General features: G+C 39.2%; 1 protein-coding gene across 1 annotated transcript in view; it reads left to right on the top strand.

Moving 5' to 3' along the window:
* Positions 1-22,174, top strand: part of LOC134801497 (uncharacterized) — a 318,534-nt gene extending 296,360 nt beyond the window's left edge. The window contains exons 7-9 of the mRNA XM_063774106.1: positions 17,573-17,845; positions 20,051-20,062; positions 21,982-22,174. Of these exons, the coding sequence (XP_063630176.1) occupies positions 17,573-17,845; positions 20,051-20,062; positions 21,982-22,154 (458 nt within the window). The 3' untranslated portion in view covers positions 22,155-22,174. The remainder of the gene's footprint in view (positions 1-17,572; positions 17,846-20,050; positions 20,063-21,981) is intronic.
* The last annotated feature ends 227 nt before the right edge of the window (positions 22,175-22,401 follow it).

Raw genomic sequence — 22,401 nt, 5'->3', positions numbered from 1 at the left:
TTCTCTCATCTCTTCACAACCCTAATATTGATTGTGCCTGAACACTTGAACAGTTAGAAGTCGGGGAACATAATATACTGTCTTTCCACTTAACTAGAATGTTACTGAATCTGTCATCATCAGCAGACTCTCTCCACGTCATATTATAATTGTCGTCTTTGAATGTCAAACTCGATCTGTCCGGAATTCGATTCACCATTACTTTACCCGTGCTGTGTCATCTGCTATTGTAAATAAATAAATAAATATTAGGGAACATCTTACACGGATCAACCTAGCCCCAAACTAAGCAAAGCTTGTACTATGGGTGCTAGGCGACGATATACATACTTATATACATAAATACATACTTATATACAAAGATTACAACCATGACTCAGGAACAAATACCTGTGTTATCACACAAATAAATGCCCTTACTGGGATTCGAACCCAGGACCATCGGCTTCGCAGGCAGAGTCACTACCCACTAGGCCAGACCGGTCGTCGAGTCACTTCGAGAAAAGGTCGAGTAGGTATAGACCAACAGCTGGACCTAACCCCAGTGACATAATATCACAGCCAAACTTGGTTTTAGCTTCTTTGTATGGATGTACAGAAATCAAGCATTAATCCTGCAGAATTATAATCACCATGTTTTTAACCCTACTGGACGGGTTTTATACACCACGACCTGACGCAGCGAAGCTATAATATAGTCTGACTCTTGGCTTTCATAGTGAATCCATTTCAAAAGCGAATAAGGGGAATAAGGTCGTCGTGAAATTATCACCATAACACAAAATTCAAAGGATTTGTCTGGCTCCTAATGGACGTTTTAAAAAATACAAACCTAAGAAACAGAATATATATATTATAAAATTATCAAATATACTGGTATCTATTGTGATTTTACTTTTTACGCAAAAGCCGGATACGCACAAACTTGCAAATAGTTATGACAATTGATTCACGGGCTACGGCCGAACCCACAAATTCGTGCACTTATTTTTTTAAGCGTGTAGTTTTCCCTAAATGACATATGTTTACTCTAATTTGTGCTAAATAAACTCATTTAACTCTTTTACTGTAATAATTAAGTATTAAATAGCAACTTTGATACCGAAATTATGAACTTACGTGTGTCACTACTCACACCAAAATACGCCACCATCTTCAACACTGTCTTGTGAGTCTTGTGACCGACTGATGCCATTGACCTACGGTCGTGTCGCTAATATGTGCAGTTTAGATCGGAATAGCTTTGAGCTCGAAAAGACGATTTGCTTGCCGACAGGATTTTTTAAAAGTAGTTTGCAGGATTATATCGAACCGGTCGGAAAGGGATAAAAAATTCAAAAATACGTTTTTTAGTCTTTTCTACTTTATTCTTTTTTTTGTTAGAATTTGCATTGTTTTTGTTCTAAAAACAGATTCCTCATCCTTAATTTATCGGAAAATTATATATCATATGCCCTAATAATACTGCCGTGTCACGCCTAACTCCGTTAACTCGAGTTACATGAGTTACGGATAACCAGTCTAAATCGTCTTAAAAACCATTAAAGATATATCTTCTAAAAGAAAATTTTGAAAATCTTCATTATTTACTGAGAAAAGCATACGACTAACTCATGTAACTTCATTTTTTTGCCGATGGCGTCAGGCACAACTCAGTTAACTTGAGTTGCATGACTGACACAACCAAATATCACCATTGTTTCTTAAGTTGCCGGAGTTAGGCATGACTGGCCGAGCGCTTGGTCTATATGACAACAATATTGGTCAAGTAATACGTGTCACGTTTGATCACGCGTATGTCATGTAACTTGACTTACATGACTTCGTGTGACCACTATAGTGTGGAAGAGTTGATCATGCGGAACCATTTAATTCGAATAAAATGAAAACTATTCAATTATGCGAAAAAAAAATTATAGGGCCTATTCTGTGACCATATTTCCTAGATGTAGATAAGAAAAAATAAAAAAAATACGATGAACCGTCAACGATAACAGCATTTGAAACTTTAAACGTAATTATCTCGAAACTTAACTTTTAAAGTTACATGAGATGCGCGTGACACGGCAGAATAGGTATAGTTTTAGAGAAATGTTGCTCCAAGTGAAGCGCGGCAGCGTCGAACTTCCCCCACTCCCCCCCGCTAAATGAGAGGTGGCTCTCGACGGCTCCCGGTCTGTATCTGCTCAAGACCAGCTAAGAATCAACTGTGCCAAATTTGAGCGCATAGTCTCAAAATGCAAGGTGTCGTGCACTAACAAACCAGCTATACTTACTTACTTGGTTGGCGCGGTGACCCAAAATGAGTCTTGGCCTCCAACACTAGAGCACGCCACTTTGATCGGTCCAGAGCGGTATCCCGCCAACTTTCCCGCCGATTTACCGGTAAATCGTAGGTTTTACCGGTAAATCCTAGGTTTTACCGTACTTCGTGCTTTTACAGTAACAGATATATGTATGTATGTAAACACTTTATTGTACATAAGACAGGTTAAATTACAATGAAACAAAATGTATATAATGTACAAAGGCGAACTTATCCCTATAAGGGATCTCTTTTAGTCAACCTTTGAGCAATTGAGAGTAAATTAAAACAAACAAGATAGACAAACGAAGACTATGTACAAAAAAGTAAACTATGGTTCAATTATTACGCAAGTAAATAATTAAAACCTGTGGCCTAATATAATAATCCCACCAAAACATTTCATGTAAAGTGTTGCCAAGACTAGGCGCATAAAGCTTTTACATTAAAAAGTTATCAGATCACGTAGTAGGTACCAAGACTTTTACTCTGTCAGTCCTAACTTTATAAGCTCTAACAGTATAAAGCCAGAACATCTTGGTCAAACAGTACGGCTTGGCCGTTTCGTTGCTGTCATTATAGACAATCCGGTAATGACACTTTCAGAATTTGAAAGACCTTTGTTACTACTTTGTACAACAAGCCCACTGAGGGAGTGTTTATGTGACTGCAACGAAACGAACAAGCCGTAATGTTTGACCAAGATGTTGGCTTTATACTGTTAGAGCTTATAAAGCTAGGAATGACAGAGTAAAAGTCTTGGTACCTACTACGGGATCTGATATTAGTAAGTACTTAATGTTAATATCCAGAAAGGGAAATGGGGACTACCTACGTTTGTATGACTATGAAAAGGCGATTTATGGGCGGTGGTCGTCTATATTCGTCTTAAGGCGGAAATTAATCTAATGAACGTTTTTGCAACTAAGTAGGTTTATAAAAATAAATAATAATTTTACCTTGAAACAAGTAAATACCTTTAACAACTTTATATAAAATAAATACCAACCTACGTAGATGAAAAAATACAATCTTGCCTTTTATCAAATCACATCTTTTTTGAGAAATTTGCGAATTAACTTATCCAAAGAACGGTTACAATTAAGAAATCCCTATCACGGTTATAAACCCTGGCAGGGTTGAATACATAATAATGTCGGTATTTAACTAAACATAAGACAAACTCTTTAATTCATTTACGCGAGCGGAGCTGCTGGCCCGTCTTGTAAAGGTATAACAGCCGATTACCATCAAACGGTTTTGAAAATGTAACCCCTAAAGGGGGTTATAAAGGGGATGAAAGTTTGTATGGTGTTCAAGTTTTATTTTGAGCTCGGAACTTGAAACTTTGTACAACAGCATTTTAGATATTAGAATTCAAGAAAAGTAATTCCATCGTGTTTAAAAATTCACCCCCAAGGTGGTGAAACGGGGATTAAAAGTGTGTATAGAACGATTTTTTTTTTTTGAAAAAATAAAGTGATTTCAGCGTTTTTAGAAATGTATTCCCTAAGGGAGTTAAAATGCCTTTCATTGAAAGTTTGTATTAAGTAATCTCCAATTTATGGTAGAGACGGTTGAAAATTTGCATCGGGAGCGAATTTTTGTTTTTTAAAAGGTGGTGAAAAGGGAATTGAAAGTTTGTATGGAGCGAATTATTCTTTTTAAGAAGAAAGAAAGTGATTTCAGCGTTTTTAGAAATGTATTCCCTAAGGGAGTTAAAATGTCTTTCCCCAATTTATGGTGAAGAAACGGTTGAAAATTGCATCGGGAACGAATTTTGTTTTATAAAAGTTGGTGAAAAGGAGATTGAAAGTTTGTATGGAGCAAATTATTATTTTTTTAGAAAAAAGAAAGTGAGATCAGCGTTTTTAGAAATGTATTCCCTAAGGGTTAAAATGCCTTTCATTGAAAGTTTGTATTAATCCCCAATTTATAGTGAAAACGGTTGCAAATTTGCATCGGGAGCGAATTTTTGTTTTCTAATAGTGTACCTACTTGAATATCTTCTAAGGGTGTTGAGAGGGATTTTATCGAGAACATTTTTTTCAGGCCTGGCCGCAGACGTTTGGAATTTTCATTCGGTTTCCGCACGGAATGACAGGTGGGAACGGGACGTCGCTCTACAAATGCATGGTGCTGTCGCGCTTGCACATGTCATTCCGTACGGAAAATTCCGAGTGTCTGGGGCCAGGCTAATCTGTGACGCGCCAAAAGGAGACATAATATACAGTGTGGAAAGATAAGTCGGGCCCTGGAGGGAAACTACCTACCTTAAATCCTTAAGCTGGCTCAGTTTACTTAAAGGAAACATTCCTTTATTAAAAAAAAAAACAAAACTGCATTCAAAGATTTTCTAAAATTCGCTTGCCTCGCCCGGGACTCGAACCGACTAAAAATTAAAAAAAATAAACACTCGCAATTTTATTCTACTAGTTGATACAGTGAATGTTAATGATAACATTTCACCAAGAAACATTAGGTCTTACACTCGTCTGTCGTATAAAATATCCATAAAATCTAATATTTAGTACTCAAGATTTATTTAGACAAGCCAAATTGAAGCAAAAAAAGAAAAATCTTTAAATGCAGTTTTGTTTCTTTTTAAAAATAAAGGAATATTTTATCTCCTTTAAGTAAAATGAGCCAGTTTAAGGATTTAAGATAGTTTCCCTCCAGGGCCCGACTTATCTTTCCACACTGTAGATAGGTGATACGAAGTTCACCGGGTCAGCTAGTATTTTATTTATCATCTTGCTTTGGTTCCCGCCGGTGTCGCTCGAATTGTAGTTAGTTCTTTGTTGTTTTTTTTTTTTGTTTTTTTTTTTTTTATGTTTTGTTGTTATGCAAGTGAAATGCATCGAAAAGAGTAAGTAGTTGTATTTATTATTGTTTAATTTGAAACATACGGTTGTGATATTAGTGCTTATGGTACGTATGTGTTTTGGATGCATCAGTTCGAGAAACTATACGTACGTAAGTTGTAGGTTATGTATTTTGTTTAGTTAAGTTAAAAACTGTTGTTTTTGGTGGGCGGTATGGTCTGTCGATTTCCGTCCCCGTACTATATCTATACCTACCTAGCTGTATAATAGCCTCTCGTTAGTTACAATAAATAATGCTTAGATTCGGACCAAAAAAGTCTGCAGCGGATTTGATAGCCCACGCAGTGCAAGTGTCATTTATACGTCATAATTTTATAGAAGTTTGACGTTTAAAATAACACTTGCACTGCGTAGGCTATTTAATCCGCTGCAGACTATTCTTGGTCTGACTCTAGAAACCAGACGCGTTCGCTTTAAGATTCAGCTGCAATCGAAATTGAACCTTATTCCGTAAAGATAATACATACCTACCAAATTTTAGAACTGTTCTTGAGATTTCGAGGTTCGTCCTAATCCGATTGTCCTAAAAACAATTTGATTTGACCATTATTCTAATACTAGACGGGCCCGCAGCTCCGCTCGCGTAAATGAAATAAAGAGTTTGTCTTATGTTTAGGTAAATACCGACATTATTATGTATTCAACCCTGCCAGGGTTTATTTAACTGTGATAGGGACTTTTTATTTGTAACCGTTATTTGGATAAATTAAATCGAAAATTTCTCAAAAAATGATGTGATTTAACAAAAGGCAAGATTGTATTTTTTCATCTACGTAGGTATTTATTTAAAACTTATTTCAACATACAATTATTATTTAATTTTATAAGTCTAGTTGTAAAAACGTTCATTAGATTAATTTCCGCCTTAAGTCGAATATGGATGACCACCGCCCATAAATCGACTCAACTTTGTATTCTTGGCCCATCTCGGCAGCCCGTTCCCCGGACGAATGAAATGTTGGCGCTCGATGATCACCTCTCAGAAGGTAAGCACCTTATGACACGCATTTGTGGTATCATTCTGTGTATATTTCACGCCTTGTGTTTGGTGCAGATGCATCCGAAAAAGAATATAAAGTTGGGTGAATCATCGCTTGGCAGGAAAAGTGGTGGACGATTTACGTCCAGAACTTAACACGGCGGTGCGTTACAGGGAACTCAAAAAGTGTAATGCGGTACATATTTTGAGAAGTGGTGTTGGCGTAAAATGCTGCGTATACCTTGGACAGCTAGAAGAACAAACCTCTCATTTTAAGAGAGCTCAACATTGCCACTCGGCTCTCTGCAACATGCTATGAGACCCATGACTGGGCCTTTAGATTAGAGCCGGTCTCCAACGCATAATGTGTAGGTAGTATCACATAATTTTAGGTCGAATGAATAGCGAACGTGCTTGGGATGGGGCATGTATGAGATGGACTCAATATTACAATGATAAGCAAAGAGGGAACAAAACTGAAGTAGAAAAATGTTTGAAGAGGTCAGCAAATGAGTCTTTAGAGCGAAAAACGCGCCTTTAGGAAGTCAGAAGTCTTAGCCATCAAGTCCATCGAGCACGATGTATGAATGCTATAACATGCGATGTCATATAAGATCCCATCTTGACTACGTCATGTGACAGACATGCTTATGCATCCGAATTGTAGAGCATTTGTTGTCACATAGCGTATAAAAAATATACTTCATATTGACGCGAATTGCATAGCATACGCCTTGCATAGCATTGCGCGTCATATACAAACCTAGAAGACATATCTGTAGTGACAGGAATGCTATAACAGTCCCAATATTTCCATACAAAATTTAGGTGTCTAACTGGTGTGATGTGACTGAGCGTCCGCGAACGTGATAATATGATAATATTATTTTGATTGATAAGTCATATATGTCATAAGTCACTCGTATGAGCATAGACTAAGGTTGAGGTTGACAGCACTTTTTAATTTACTTCGTGTAAAAAAACGCCGAAATAACTGTATACCAACATGACAAACATAGTTTAGGTTTCTTTAACGTACGAATAATTTGGTCTAGTCTGTAACACTACCGAAACGAAAGCAACCGAGAGTTGCCGAGAAATGGCCGATCGTCGTAAAATGAAGATTGTTATGAAAATTTCTTTTGCGTATTTTTGTAAATTAAGTACGCATCGATAGCGATCGTTTTTATGCTTTAGTTCTATTCTCATGTTTATATAAAAGATTGGAACAGTTTCTTCTTATCATACGTTCGTCGTATTCGAGAAATGTGTCAAAAACTTTTTTTGAAATTTGTAAGGCGCCATCTCGCTTCTTCCCTCGTTTTTTATCCCATTCTGGTTTTTCAAATTTATATATATGATGATCAGTCAAGATAACATTTTATTCGAAATGAAGTACCTATTGGAAACAATTTTGACAAATCTCGCATGTTAAGTAAAGTCAGACCAAGAAAAGTCTGCAGCGGATTTGATAGCCCACGCAAGGCCCACGCAGTGCAAGTACATATTATTTTAAACGTAAAACTTCTATGAAATTATGACGTATAAATAACACTGGCACTGCGAGGGCTATCAAAATCGCTGCAGACTTTTCGTGGCTTAACTCTAGGTACTACTTGATATAGAACGATAGTGGCAGTCGGCTCCCGATTCTAGTTTGTCTCTGAATTAAAAAAAAAAGGATGCATGACATGCGTGAAAGTTTTCATTTACGGCCATTTGACGTTAAGTTTATCTTTGAATTATAGTCTGTCAAGCCATTTACGTCAGTAGAAACAGCGGAAAATTTAAAAAATGTAGGCTCGACGGGCAATCATCCCTTAAAAAATTTGAATTTCGTGCCTTTTTCTACTGAAAAAGTTGGTCGACCGGCTAAAATTAAGTAGTTTGTTTTGTTGATATGGATGTAGATAAAGCAGTGTATGTAACTGTACATTATTAGGCATTAAAATATACTAGACACGCCCGCGGCTCCGCTAGCGTAAATGAAATGAGTTTGTCGCATGTTTAGTTAAATACCAACATTATTATGTATTCAACCCTGCCAGGGTTCATAACTGTGATAGGGACTTCTTATTTGTAACCGTTATTTGGATAACTTAATTCAGAAATTTCTCATTAAATGATGTGATTTGATAAAAGGCAAGATTGTATTTTTTCATCTACGTAGGTATTTATTTAAAACTTGTTTCAATATGAAATTATTTTTTTTTAAAAGCCCAGTCCAGTCAGCAAAAACGTTCATTAGATTAATTTCCGCCTTAAGACGAGTATGGACAACCACCGCCCATAAATCGCCTTTTCATACAAACGTAGGTAGTCCCCATTTCCCTTTCTGGATATTAACATTACTTACTACGGCTACGGTGACGCAACGACCCAAAGTGAGTCCTGGCCTCCGACACCAGATCACGCCCTGTTTGTCGGTTTTGCGATAGCTCTCGCCAGTCGCCATGGCCGAGGTTAAGCAGGTCTTGAGCAACTACGTCATTTCAGCGGTACTTAGGACGTCCAATCGTGCGTCTCCCATTTTATTGTCCCAAGTACGCTCTCTTCACGGCACGATCAGTCCTCCGAGGTTTTAGACTCTTACAATCGGAAACTTAAGGCTAAACGTACTGCTTATTTCAACTCGTTGATTACTAACAACCCAAATAAGAACAAGGCGATGTGGAAAGCCATAAACACTGAGTTAGGTCGGAAGGTCCGCGAACGCGTTGATTACACCGAACTTAGGTGGACAACGCCGACCGCCCGTTCGCGACCAAACAACATGCAGTGGACGCTCTCAATCACGAGTTTGTGACAGCAGCTGGCGCCTGCGGAGCGCCCGCAGCAAACCGCGACTGTTGTATCGCTTTATTATTATCGCGCGGGTATGGCGCTAGTGATTCTTCTATGAGACTAAAGCAATTCACACCTGACGAGGTTGTAAGTATTTTTAAAAACTTTATCGCCCCTAAAAACAGCACAGACACTTACGGCCTATCCTCTAAGTTATTGAAACAAGCCAGCCCTTCAATCTGTCACGTGCTCGACCAACTGTACAAAAGTTGTATGAGATCAGGAGTGTACCCGGACAGTATGAAAAAGGTTAAGATATGTCCACTATAAAAAGGAAAAGGTAAGAAATCGGCCATCAAGTCTTACCGCCCAATATCCCTGGTCCCAGGCCTCAGCAAGTGCTTCGAAGTGGGCATAAATAAAAGGTTACTCAACTTCTGGATAACAAGAAACGTACTGTCCGATAACCACCCTAATAGCATTTTCTTGTAGGGATTTTGTTGGGCCTTTGTTTACGTATTAGTTGGGCAACCGTTATATTTGGCCGTACGATTTGCTGGAGGGCCCTCGACAAAGGCCCTCCCGAAGATTCCCAACAGAGGGTCATAAGAGTAATTTTTTCGTTGGGCCTATTTAAATAAATCATACAATTATTCAACGGTGGTGGTTTTGGTTGGGCCGTGGTTGGGCCTATACACATTTGTTTGATGGTTGGTTAATTGTTACATTTGGCCGTACGATTTGCTGGAGGGCCCTCGACAAAGGCCCTCCCGAAGATTCACAACAGAGGGCCATTAGAGTAATTTTTTCGTTGGGCCTATTTAAATAAATCATACAATTATTCAACGGTGGTGGTTTTGGTTGGGCCGTGGTTGGGCCTATACACATTTGTTTGATGGTTGGTTAATTGTTACATTTGGCCGTATGGCTTGCTATAGGGCCAACTGCAAAAAAATAAAAAAGGGCAATTTTTTCGTTGTGCTTCTGTTTGCAAATTCAACAGTTACCCAACGGCAAGTCAGGTAGGTCGGTAGGTAGTCGTGCACCAGGTTGAAGGCCCAACACAGCTTGTCCCACAAAGGGCCAACATTGTAACTTTAACGTTGGGCCTTGTGTAGGATGGATTCTTACAATACTACCGTAGGTAAATAGTTGTGTAATTTATAGTGTGCCTACAGTCTAATTATGTAATGGGCTTTTGTTTACGAGTCCTACAGTTACCCTACGTTAAGTAAGTGGTTGTGTAATACGACGTTGGGCCTTTGCTGATAAATATTACAATTACACTACGGTAGGCATTGGTTGTATCCACATGAAGGCCCTAGGCTAGGCAGCAGTTGTTGTTAATCTTCTCTGTATCGTTCCAATTTTAGTATATGTACTGCCGAAGCAAGTACACTTACTATACACTCTAATTTGTATATATACTAACCGCACTTCGAAACTTCGTAAGCGAGATTTATGTTTTTTGAGATTTAAATTGAGAAAATGTTGGTAAAATACAATTTTTTAAATTTATGTATAAATTTTATAGTTATAGCTATTAGATTTATAAGTAACTTTTAAAAAATATTATGATTATATCCGGAATAATCGAGAAAATAACTATAACTTCGATGTTTGGAGACAGTAACGCCATCTAGTGACACCACAAGCAAACTCAACTGATATTGTTGGGCATCAGTACCACAGCCAATGTTGGTAAATGCGATATTTTTGCTCACTGGGCCAACGAATGTTATCGTTGTTTAGCCACCGGTACCAAAATACACAAAGGCCCATTGTTAGGCGTCAGTGCCACAGCCAATGTTGGTAAATACGATATTTGTCATCATTGGGCCATCGGATGATATCTTTGACTAGCCAACGTTACCAAAATACACAAAGGCCCATTGTTGGGTATCCGTGCCACAGCCAATGTTGGTAAATGCGGTATTCGTCATCATTGGGCCATCGTATGATATCGTTGATTAGCCAACGTTACCAACATAAATAAAGGCCCATTGTTGGGCATCAGTGTCACAGTCAATGTTGGTAAATGCGATATTTGTCATCATTGGGCCATCGGATGATATCGTTGATTAGCCAACGTTACCAAAATACACAAAGGCCCATTATTGGGCATCAATGCTACAGTCAATGTTGGTAAATGCGATATTTGTCGTCATTGGGCCATCGGATGATATCGTTGATCAGCCAACGTTACCAAAATAAACAAAGGCCCGTTGTTGGGCATCAATGCTACAGCCAATGTTGGTAAATGTGATATTTGTCGTCATTGGGCCATCGGATGATATCGTTGATTAGCCAACGTTACCAAAATAAACAAAGGCCCATTGTTGGGCATCAGTGCCACAGCCAATGTTGGTAAATGCGATTTTTGTCATCATTGGGCCATCGGATGATATCGTTGATTAGCCAACGTTACCAAAATACACAAAGGCCCATTGTTGGGCATAAATGCTACAGCCAATGTTGGTAAATGCGATATTTGTCATCATTGGGCCATCGGATGATATACTTGACTAGCCAACGTTACCTAAATACACAAAGGCCCATTGTTGGGCATTAGTGCCACAGCCAATGTTGGTAAATGCGATATTTGTCGTCATTGGGCCATCGGATGATATCGTCGATTAGCCAACGTTACCAAAATAAACAAAGGCCCATTGTTGGGTATCAGTGCCACAGCCAATGTTGGTAAATGCGATATTTGTCATCATTGGGCCATCGGATGATATCCTTGACTAGCCAACGTTACCTAAATACACAAAGGCCCATTGTTGGGCATCCGTGCCACAGCCAATGTTGGTAAATGCGGTATTCGTCACCATTGGGCCAACGAATGTTATCGTTGTTTAGCGAACGGTAGCAAAATACACAAAGGCCCATTGTTGGGCATCACTGCCACTGCCAATGTTGGTAAATGCGATATATGTCATCATTGGGCCAACGAATATTATCGTTGTTTAGCCAACGGTACCAAAATACACAAAGGCCCATTGTTGGGCATCTGTGCCACAGCGAATGTTGGTAAATGCGATGGTGGGCCAATACAAAATTAATGTTGGCTACGGAACGAACCTCATCCCAACGTTTTCCCTACCGTTGGCACCGTGGGCCCCAACGAAAATGCTACTAGGGCAATATGCCTACCGCCACGGCCGATCCACCACCGATCTAGTGCGTAAAGTGGTGCGCTGTGTGATGAGCGCCGGCGAAGCGAAAAGACCGGTGGGGGTCATATGTTGTGACCTGTCACGCGCGTTCGACACTGCCGACCACTCGCTCATCGCTGACAAACTCGCCCACTACGGAATCCGCGGCCCGGCTAGTCAACTGATACTCTATTTCATGACGAACAGAGCCCAAGTTGTTGTCGGAGACGGGGGTGCCGTTGTGTCCTCAGAGCTGCGGAACCTGGTGGGTGTTCCCCAGGGTTCGTGCCTCTCAAACACCTTGTTCACTATCCTACTGAACGACTTGCCAACAGCGATACAAGGCGCGGAGTTATTTATGTATGCCGATGACGTCACGGCAGTCGTCAGCACAACCGCTGAGCAGGACCTGGAAGAGGCGCTAAATCACGTATCGGAACAGCTGCACGAGTGGTTCCAGTTGAACGGTCTGGCACTCAATAAAGATAAAACGTATTTTATGACCTTTAAACTAAATGGTCACACAAGCAGAGTCCTGAAGGTGTGTGCAGGCGGTACAGCACCTGTCTTGCACGCGCCTTCTTGGTTTCCAGCTTGATGGCGCGCTAACGTGGGAGCCGCACATATACGGACTCTGCGGTAGGTTGGGACGCGCGTGCTTCGCGCTACGGCGCCTGGCACAAACACGCTGGACACGTAGTGCGGGAGTGCTATTTCGCAACAGTGCACTCACTCCTTACCTACGGTGTTGAACTATGGGTGCGCGCCTCCGACTGGAACCGTGCGTTCGTAATGCAAAAGCGTGCGGTCCGCGCGATGGCCGGCACGCCTGCGGATGCTCCGGCACGACCCCTTTTTCGTGACCTCAAGATCTTGCCCCTGCCTTGCTTATTTATAAACCAGGCAGCGGTATTTACACGAACGAACCTCGAATCATTTGAGCGAAAGGGTACCAATACTAACTATAATCTCCGCAGCAACAAACACCACAACAGACTAGTCGCCGAAAAACATAGACTCGCGAAGACATAAAAACATATTTATTATTTAGGACCCGCTGTTTACAACCGCTTGCCTGACAATATCAGAGATGCAGCTACTACCGCGGCGTTCAAGGTTAGGTTAAAAAAGTGGCTCTTGCAAGAGCTATTTTATGACTACAATTAATTTTTCCAATTACCTTTAATCTTCTATACATATAATAAAGCTGAAGAGGGTCGAAAGTCTGTACATGGAAGATATTTGAAAAAAAGTTGGCTGGGGATACTTAGAATTGATAACAGAACACGTTCCAACAGTTTTTAGAATTTTTGTCCGTTTGTCTGTTTATCTGTTTGTCTGTTTATTTGAACGCGAATCACGTGAAAACGGCTGAACGGATTTTGATGAAAACTTTACTAATCTGTCGAGAAAATCTCCGGCCAGGTTATAAGCTACAAAAATTCAACCCCTAAAAGGGGGGGTAGCCACAATAATCGATTGACTTAAGTTTGCCCCTGAATCGTATGGCGCTACTTAGGAAGGAGTGGCAAACTTTTTTCAAATATGTGCTAACACTATAGAGTACCCTGGTAAACTAACAGATGGCGCTGAATTTAATACGATGTGACATAAATAAGCCACCGAGGAAGGATTTTGCCAAATTAACTCTAAGTTTAGAAGACCCCTCTTCTAAAATTTCAATCAATCGTACGGGTATCAACAAATTTAATTGAATAATTGTGTTGATTTAATACAACAAAATTAAACGACAGTAAATTAATTGCCCCTCATTGCACAGTGCCATCTTTTGGGCTAGCTGAGTAAACATTAAGTAACCAGGAAAACTAAAAATGGGTTTACATAGTTGCGTAGTGGTAAAATAAACACTATGTGTGTTTATATAATCAACACGCGTATAATTGTATAAAATTATTTATTTTCTCCGTCATGAATTATACCTAATCGTAATTATATCGCATCCATATCAAATCCATATTCATACGTATCGCCTCCTTAAGCACTTAATAATGGCCACGAAGGTGGGTACTTTGAAAAAAACACATTGACCTCTGTCATTTGCAGTGCCGGATTAACCCTTTTAAGCAAAATAAGCATTGCTTAGGGCACCATGTCTATAGTTCGTTTTTTTTTAGCATTAGAAAGAACTTGAAAGAAGGTAAGCGATCTTGACATGTCTTTTAATTGAAAAACGCTTTTTAAAAATCAGTAACTGTTACTTATGAAAGCAGAAGAATATAAACGATCGTATTAGATTCATAATTGTTACATATTTGCCGTAACTTATTTTTAAAATGTGTTTTTGAATTAAAAGACACATCAAGATTGTTTACCTTATTTCTAATGCTAAAAAACCGAATTATAGGGGGCACAAAAAATTATCGAAAAAAATTCGCGCTCGCTTCGCTCGCGTTTTCAATAACATTCTAAGATGCTTATAATAAAGGTGAACATTCGGAAGGCGCCTGCAGCAGCATTAGGTACTCTGTTGCAACGTTACTGCTGCCGCACTGTCAATTTTCGTGATAAAATGATGTGACTGATTTCCATACTAAAAGTAAAAATGTACAACTGTCTATCGAATTGCGTTTTTTTTATATCGAAAATTTGTCGCGCTCGCTTCGCTCGCGTTTTCAATAACTTTCTAAGATATGATAAAGGTGACATTCGGGTGGCGACAGCACCAGCATAAGGTACTCTGTTGCAACGTTACTGCTGCGGCACTGTCAATTTTCGTGATAAAATTATGTGACTGATTTCCATTCTCAGCTGAAATGCAGCAATGAACGTCACTCAATTTACCAAAAAAAATTCAATGTAATCTTGATGACCCTAGGGAGAGGGGGCACCATGGTCTAGAAATACTTAGGGCATCAAAATATTATTATCTTAATCCGGCACTGGTCGTTTGCGGAGTCAAACGATTTGGGACTCGCATTTTATACGCATTTACCATGCCTTCCCGAAAAAAATCGAATCATTCGCGAAAGTTTCGCAACGCATTGAGGTCTTCCTCAGGAGTCTGAAGAAGACCACGGTAAGTGGCGCTCTAGCCAGGCAGGCCGCTTCGCTTTCGCTCGCGCGCGTATACCTTACTGTATCGTCCGATATACACCTACTACTCTGTCGTTTAAATCCTTAGAGAATATAACCAACGGAGACGCCATGTCTATAATTTTCGGTACAAAATAGTCTGGCGTTTTTTGCGGGGGAGGGGCAAATCATATGTGTAGCTACGTAACGTAAACATAGCCATGTCAGATAAACGTCGGTTGACCATTGGCCGCCTATTTTCGACAGAGGGGACTGTTAATGACCACTCCGTTTGGTTATATTCTCTAAGTTTAAATCACGTGTAAAATTTGAATAAGGGCGAATAAAACTCTTGATTTTGGAGTGTAGTTTTATTTAGTGGTACCTAATTGTAAAATATTTTATCTGGACTTCAGTCCTCTAGCATATCCATATGTCAACTTTACTTCAAGTTCCGCCTCCAGGGGAGAGGGAAAGAAATTAGGATTAGAAATTAGCCGCTTACTGACACAGACCGAATTACACGCGGGCGGAGCCGCGGGCACAGCTAGTGATTTAATAATATGTAACTATAGAATATAATATAATAATATGCAAGAATATGCAATTATGATACCTATGTACTACTTATACTTAAATACTATTCTATACCTACTGACTTATAACGATGTGTTATTAATAATAAATTTCATTTCAATTTCATGTCAATCTGAATAATATAACTCGAAAAGAAATTTAAAACAACAAAATGCAAATTAGTAATATGATAAGTCATAAATATGATATAAGTCACTCGTCACTCACTAAGCTATGCTATGGTTCTGCAATAAATGAAATGAAATGGACTAAGGTTGACATAGACACTTTTTATTTTACTGCATATAGCCTCAAGGGAATGCAATCTTGATCTCGCAATTTCGAGATCTCTCGAGATCTCTCACGAATTTTCGAGATTCGATCTCGTTGACAGGAAATCTCGATTTTAGCAATCTCATTTTCAATTAATATTTTCGAGATCTCGAACGAGATTGAAAGATTGATTCGTGTGAATTAGGTACTTTGTTTTGAGTAATCTTTTTGACCTTAGATGCATGTTGTTCAGGCAGTGCTATTGTGTGCGGCCGGCTTTAGCTGACGATAAAAGCACTGTGGCGCTCTCTGTGCGGAAAAATCGGATGACCTTATCGTACCCAGGCACAATTATTTATGATTTTTGCTCGCTTACCCTACATTTTTTTATAAGTTGCTGAATGCTTGTCAAAAATATCAACTGAGCTTGTTACTGCCTCTGCTTACAATTTTGTATAAGTAATTAAAAATAATGATTTCCACTTTTTCATAATTAATTACATGCAAATTAGAGCTACATTATATAGTTTTTTATTTAATAAAAGTTGTTGTTTTATTAAATATCGTTTAATTTGGTATTTTTATCTTCAAAATAAAACATGACGTACTCTAAATACGTATATACGGGATTCTTAGAGATTTTTTCTCAAAATAACACTTTTTAATTACTTTGTCAAATCTCGATCTCGTCGAGATTAATCTCAATCTCGAAAGTGTGACGGTCAACTACTTACCTACTCGTGAGATCCTTTTATGAAATTCATTTCATTCGTTTCATAAACCCACACTCGTATTTTAATGCCTTTCATTATATGGTAGTCACATATTTAAAGGTACCATTAAGCAACTGCTATTATAATTTAATATTTTACGCAACCATAAGTATATTTTCACCACACCAGCTCGGAAAGGCTTACTTTGCACTTCAAAAACTGATAGCAAGGTTGCATTTTGTTCACATGTGAGGCAAAGTAATCAAATGCAAATTTTGAGTTTTTTCTTATGTTTGCTGGTAGAATTTACTAAATAAATGATCATTTTGGATGATAAATATTTAATAACTATCATTTGAATTTGATTTGGTTTTACTTTGTTTGATATTTTACATTTAATTTGCCTCTTGTTCGTGTGGTGAAAAATGTTGTGTTTAACCCTCGTGCTTTGAAACCCTCGCAACGCTCAAGATTCCATTTTTCGAACCACTCGCTCGTGGTTCAATTTTGGAATCTTTCGCTTGCTCGGGTATCAATATTAGCACGAGCGGTTATACAACAACTTTGCCCCCTTGTAAAACAAATAACTATTACTAAGATCTGTACTCCCTAGCTCGCTACGCTCGTGATTTATAGTTTTAAAACACATATCAGAACCTCTACCACCAGTTTTAACGCTGACATAACGCTCACGTCTACGTAATTTACTTTCGGTACATCTCGCTTGCACTAATATGCCAGTACGAGCGAGATGCATAGAAAGTAAGTTACGTAGACGTGAGCGAATGTGTCAATGTCAAAACTGGTGGTAGCCATACTGGTGATTGATGATTGTCTACTTAATAGATACTTGTTTGAATTTCCAGCGAGCTACTATAGAGGAAAATATAAATATGATTCAGCTCATATTAATCACACTCAGTTTCTAAGAGATGGAACCAAATATCAGTGGAGACTAACTTGGAATGAAACCACTGGGTCTGTCCTGTTTGACATGATCCTAAGGGACGGCACGACGTTTGTTCCCCCAAACGGAAGATTACAACACTCCTCCGCTGAATATGCATACCCCGTAAGATACATCGGGCTGGCGGGCGGCAACGCCAGTTACCCCACCTGGTGGGAGCTCACGGGCCCCGGTAACTTCCTTATTTTTCAAATAGTACATACATACATACATACATCACTGGCTCAGTGACCCAAAGAGGATCTTGGCCTCTGACACAAGAGAGCGCCACTCTGCCCTATTCTGCGCCACTTCACGCCAGTTGGGTATTCCGAGGGCGGACAGGTCTTTTTGGGCTTCGTCACTCCAGCGGTATCTGGGACGCCCCGACGGACGATTTTTCAAATAGTAGGCCAGTCAAATTTGATCAAAAAAAAACTTTTTTAGGAATTAATTCCCATCAAGCTAGAAATCATTTTAATACCTTCATTTGGTCCTAAATGCGTATAATTCGGGTTTGTTCCAACCCAGGAGGTGGGGATAAATTTTGGGAGCCTTGGGAGATATATTTTACCTTGTATTAACAAAACCACTGGATGTAGAAGGAACCCACCATCAAGATGTTGACAATCTTTTAAAACTGTATTCATTTTTAGGGTTCCGTACCCAAAGGGTAAAAACGGGACCCTATTACTAAGACTTCGCTGTCCGTCCGTCCGTCCGTCTGTCACCAGGCTGTATCTCGTGATCTGTGATAGCTAGACAGCTGAAATTTTCACAGAGGATGTATTTCTGTTGCCGCTATAACAACAAATACTAAAAACAGAATAAAATAAAGATTTAAGTGGGGCTCCCATACAACAAACGTGATTTTTGACCGAAGTTAAGCAACGTCGGGCGGGGTCAGTACTTGGATGGGTGACCCTTTTTATATATAATGGTACGTAACCCTGCGTGTGCGAGTCCGACTCGCACTTCACCGATTTTTATAGATAGACACGTAATTATTACAAAAAAATATATTTACAATTTTGATTCATTAATTTTAAATACAAAATAGAGCTAATTAGTCTAGTGTTTAAAGTTCGAGCCTAAAGGCTCCAAGCTGTCAAGTGATCTTGATGACGTCACGAACGCATAAATAAACAAACTGCTGCCAAAATTTCAGTCAATTTGAATAACATTAATTATGAGATTATTTTATTATATAAAATTAAAATTAAATATATAAAAAACGGATGATAAGTCGAAAAACGCTCGACATGTTTAAAATACGTGAGTGACCCGTTTTTAATATAATATATTTAATATGTCTGTGTCTCACGGAAGTTTTGTTATTAATAAAATTAAAATTATTTAGAAAATTTATGAAGGGCGTTTTTAATTGCGAATACTAATAACTTAACCTAACGAAGACAGGATCAAAAATGAGTCGATTAATGAACGATTCGTAACATACTTATATTTTAACATTGTTGTTTTTAGACTTATAGAGGGGAGAAAGTGTGACGAATTTGTCGTTATGTGTATGGTGGCGGGTAGATTATCTTTTTCGTTATAAATTAGTATATTTCTAGCCCACGCCTTTCATTCACGTCTCATTAGAATCGAAGTCCCAAATGAAGGTAGTAAGACGATTTCCAGCTTGCTGGGAAATAATTCCTGGAAAAAATCTGATTTGACTGGCTATTAAATTTCATTTGTTTAAGTTAGGTGCATATATATCCGTCTTTAGGTCGCAGGTATACAATACCGGGTGTGGCAAATAAATTAAACATAAATTGTACTTCTCAAACGATGACACCTTTGTTCAATAACTTTTAAATAATTATTATGTAATGTTTAGACTTCCAATTTTTCATACAAAATAAATAATTATTATCTTCTTGTCTTCAATGTACGCTGTCGTCAACTCGTCTGTGTGATTGAAGTTGTTTGTCACGCTTTAAACACGCAATACATTGCGTCTTAGAATAAACTTAGTGAGCTAAAAATCAAAACACAAGTTATTAAGTTGCTGTACAAATGTTGGTCAGTTTGATGAGTACCTAAAGCCTGCAATAATTTTTGCTCCTGTTACAGGCCCACCCTGGATACTAAATTTCAACTAAGGCTTCGGATACACGGACGCGGATACGCGCCGATCCGCTGTATGAGCAAGACAGCGCTATGAATATTATATAGCGATGTTCCGTTTGCACACCGCCGCGGAGAGCTGATCCGCGTCCGTGTCCGTACCGTACCGTACCGTGTCCGTACCGTAAATTAGTTTAGTAGTTTCCGAATAAATAGGCTATGACAAACGGACAGACGGGCGCACGACTGATCCTATGAGGGTTCCGTTTTATCCTCCTCCTAAAAAAAGCATAATTTTAATTGTCTTTTCTGTGTTTTGCAGGCAACCCCAGAGGTGAGTCGGCGAAAGTGGAGGACCCACGCGAAATCGCCCTTTCATACAAACGTAGTCGTCATTTTCCTCTCTGGATATTGGATTAACATTATTGAAAGCTGTTCTTCCTTGTCGTAACCACATGGCTGAGGGACGTGACGAATGTGGACACTCTTCACTTCACCAGTGATCTCCAAGCCGCTCTGCCCTGGGCCCAGTGCATGCTAGATATTCTGTCCGCCCAACGTGTGCCCATACTTCCATCCCTACGCTTCCTTGCCATCCATCAAAAACATTTTGACACAATATGTTGTATATCAACCTATGCTTCTACGTTTGATTATTTTGTTTCTCCATTTTGGATTTCACGGGCCTACAAATCCCGGTCTTTTGATAGGCTTGCGTGGGGATATAGATCCAACACGTAGAGGCCCCTTGGAGAGCTTTAATGTGATGTAGAATTTGAATATTTGATTATTACATTAGGTTAGGTTAGGTAGGTTAGGAGCATTTAATTTTTATTATGAAATCTGTTTTTGCTCCAAATTCTTAGGATAATCAAAAACTCCAAAATAGTCTAGTTAATATATGTAGAAACATCAAATCATGGAAAATATTATCCATAATCCAGAGAGGAAAATAGGGAGATCGGGACTCATACGTTTGTATGGAGCAACGGTCATCCCCTTTCCTTTAATTATTTTTATTAGCCCTTTTGAATCTTATAGATATCCTTCAATGTTTGTTCCTCTTCTATTTTGCGCTCTTTTTACCCATTTTAATTCAGGGCGTGTAGCCAACGTTCCAAATCCTTAACGCTCCGTAGCGTATCGTAGTCATCACTCTCTATCACTCTTCCACACAGGTGCGACAGTGACAGTTGCGTTTTGCGTTTCGATCGTTCGCTACGGAGCGTTAACGATTGCACGTTGGCTACGCACCCAGGTGTTCTTTTAGAATTGTCCTACCAACGCATTTTCGGCTTTCCTGCTATTGACTCTTACCAATGTCCCATCAAAAACATTACATGTAAAAAGATGCAAGTCTCGCAACGCAATTCTTCTACTACAAAAAAGTTTTGAGCTGTAATGTGAAACCAAGTCGGTTATTTTAGTCAGTGCTGTGGTGTTAAAACCGTATCAATATGATATATCTTTAATTTTTAATACATATAATTACTTGGCCATCGCACATAATGCTTTACTCGTACCGTAATCGTAAATATATATAACGCTCAAACTGCATGTGATTAGCGCTAGCGGTATGTTCAATTAGAATTAAGTATATTAGAATTAAGTGTATAGTTGACGATGATCCGTATGTCATTATGCAGCCTTGCGATGACCAAGTCATTATGCGTATTAAAAACCGGGTAAGTCCGAGTCGGACTCGCGCACGAAGGGTTCCGTACCATAATGCAAAAACCGGCAAAAAAAAACGGTCACCCATCCAAGTACTGACCCCGCCCGACGTTGCTTAACTTCAGTCAAAAATCACGTTTGTTGTATGGGAGCCCCACTTAAATCTTTATTTTATACTGTTTTTAGTATTTGTTGTTATAGCGGCAACAGAAATACATCATCTGTGAAAATTTCAACTTTCTAGCTATCACGGTTCGTGAGATACAGCCTGGTGACAGACGGACGGACGGACGGACGGACGGACAGCGGAGTCTTAGGAGTAATAGGGTCCCGTTTTACCCTTTGGGTACGGAACCCTAAAAATTAAAGATATCTTATTGATACGGTTTCAACACCACAGCACTGACTAAAATAACCGACTTGGTTTCACATTACATCTCAAAACTTTTTTGTAGTAGAAGAATTGCGTTGCGAGACTTGCATCTTTTTTGTTTTTGATTGGATTAGTTTGTCTTCCCCATACATTAGTTAGAGCATATGAAATGATATATGAAATAACGTGCGCGTTCGCACCGGCAGGTTACCTGATGGCGTACCGCGGCAGGTGCCGCGAGGACATTCAGCCGCTGCCGACGGAGCCGCCCTCTAATCTGCGCGACGATTTAGACATCAACATGTACAATTTCGCGGAGCGCATGGACGAGTTCGGCTACAACTTCTCGCGCGCCTACAGCACCCCGGCAAAGAGATAATTCTCTAATAAAATATTTACTTGAAACTCTGAAATTTACATTATAAACCTGGTTTTGAACCATTACGGAACTACTTGAGAGTCACCAGCTCGTAATATAGTCGCAATGATTTGACAAATTTTGCTTCATAAAATGGCATTACGAATATTACACCAAGAAAACACATCTTGATGTAGGGGAAGGTCGGGTAAAGCGAACACCCCAGGTAAGGCGAATTCGGGCTCCCAATCCTAAACTATTCGACTTT

The sequence above is a fragment of the Cydia splendana genome, chromosome 22, assembly GCF_910591565.1.
Source record: "Cydia splendana chromosome 22, ilCydSple1.2, whole genome shotgun sequence".
Classification (NCBI taxonomy): domain Eukaryota; kingdom Metazoa; phylum Arthropoda; class Insecta; order Lepidoptera; family Tortricidae; genus Cydia; species Cydia splendana.
Note: the sequence above shows the minus strand (reverse complement) of the source record. Positions and strands in the feature narration are given on the sequence as shown.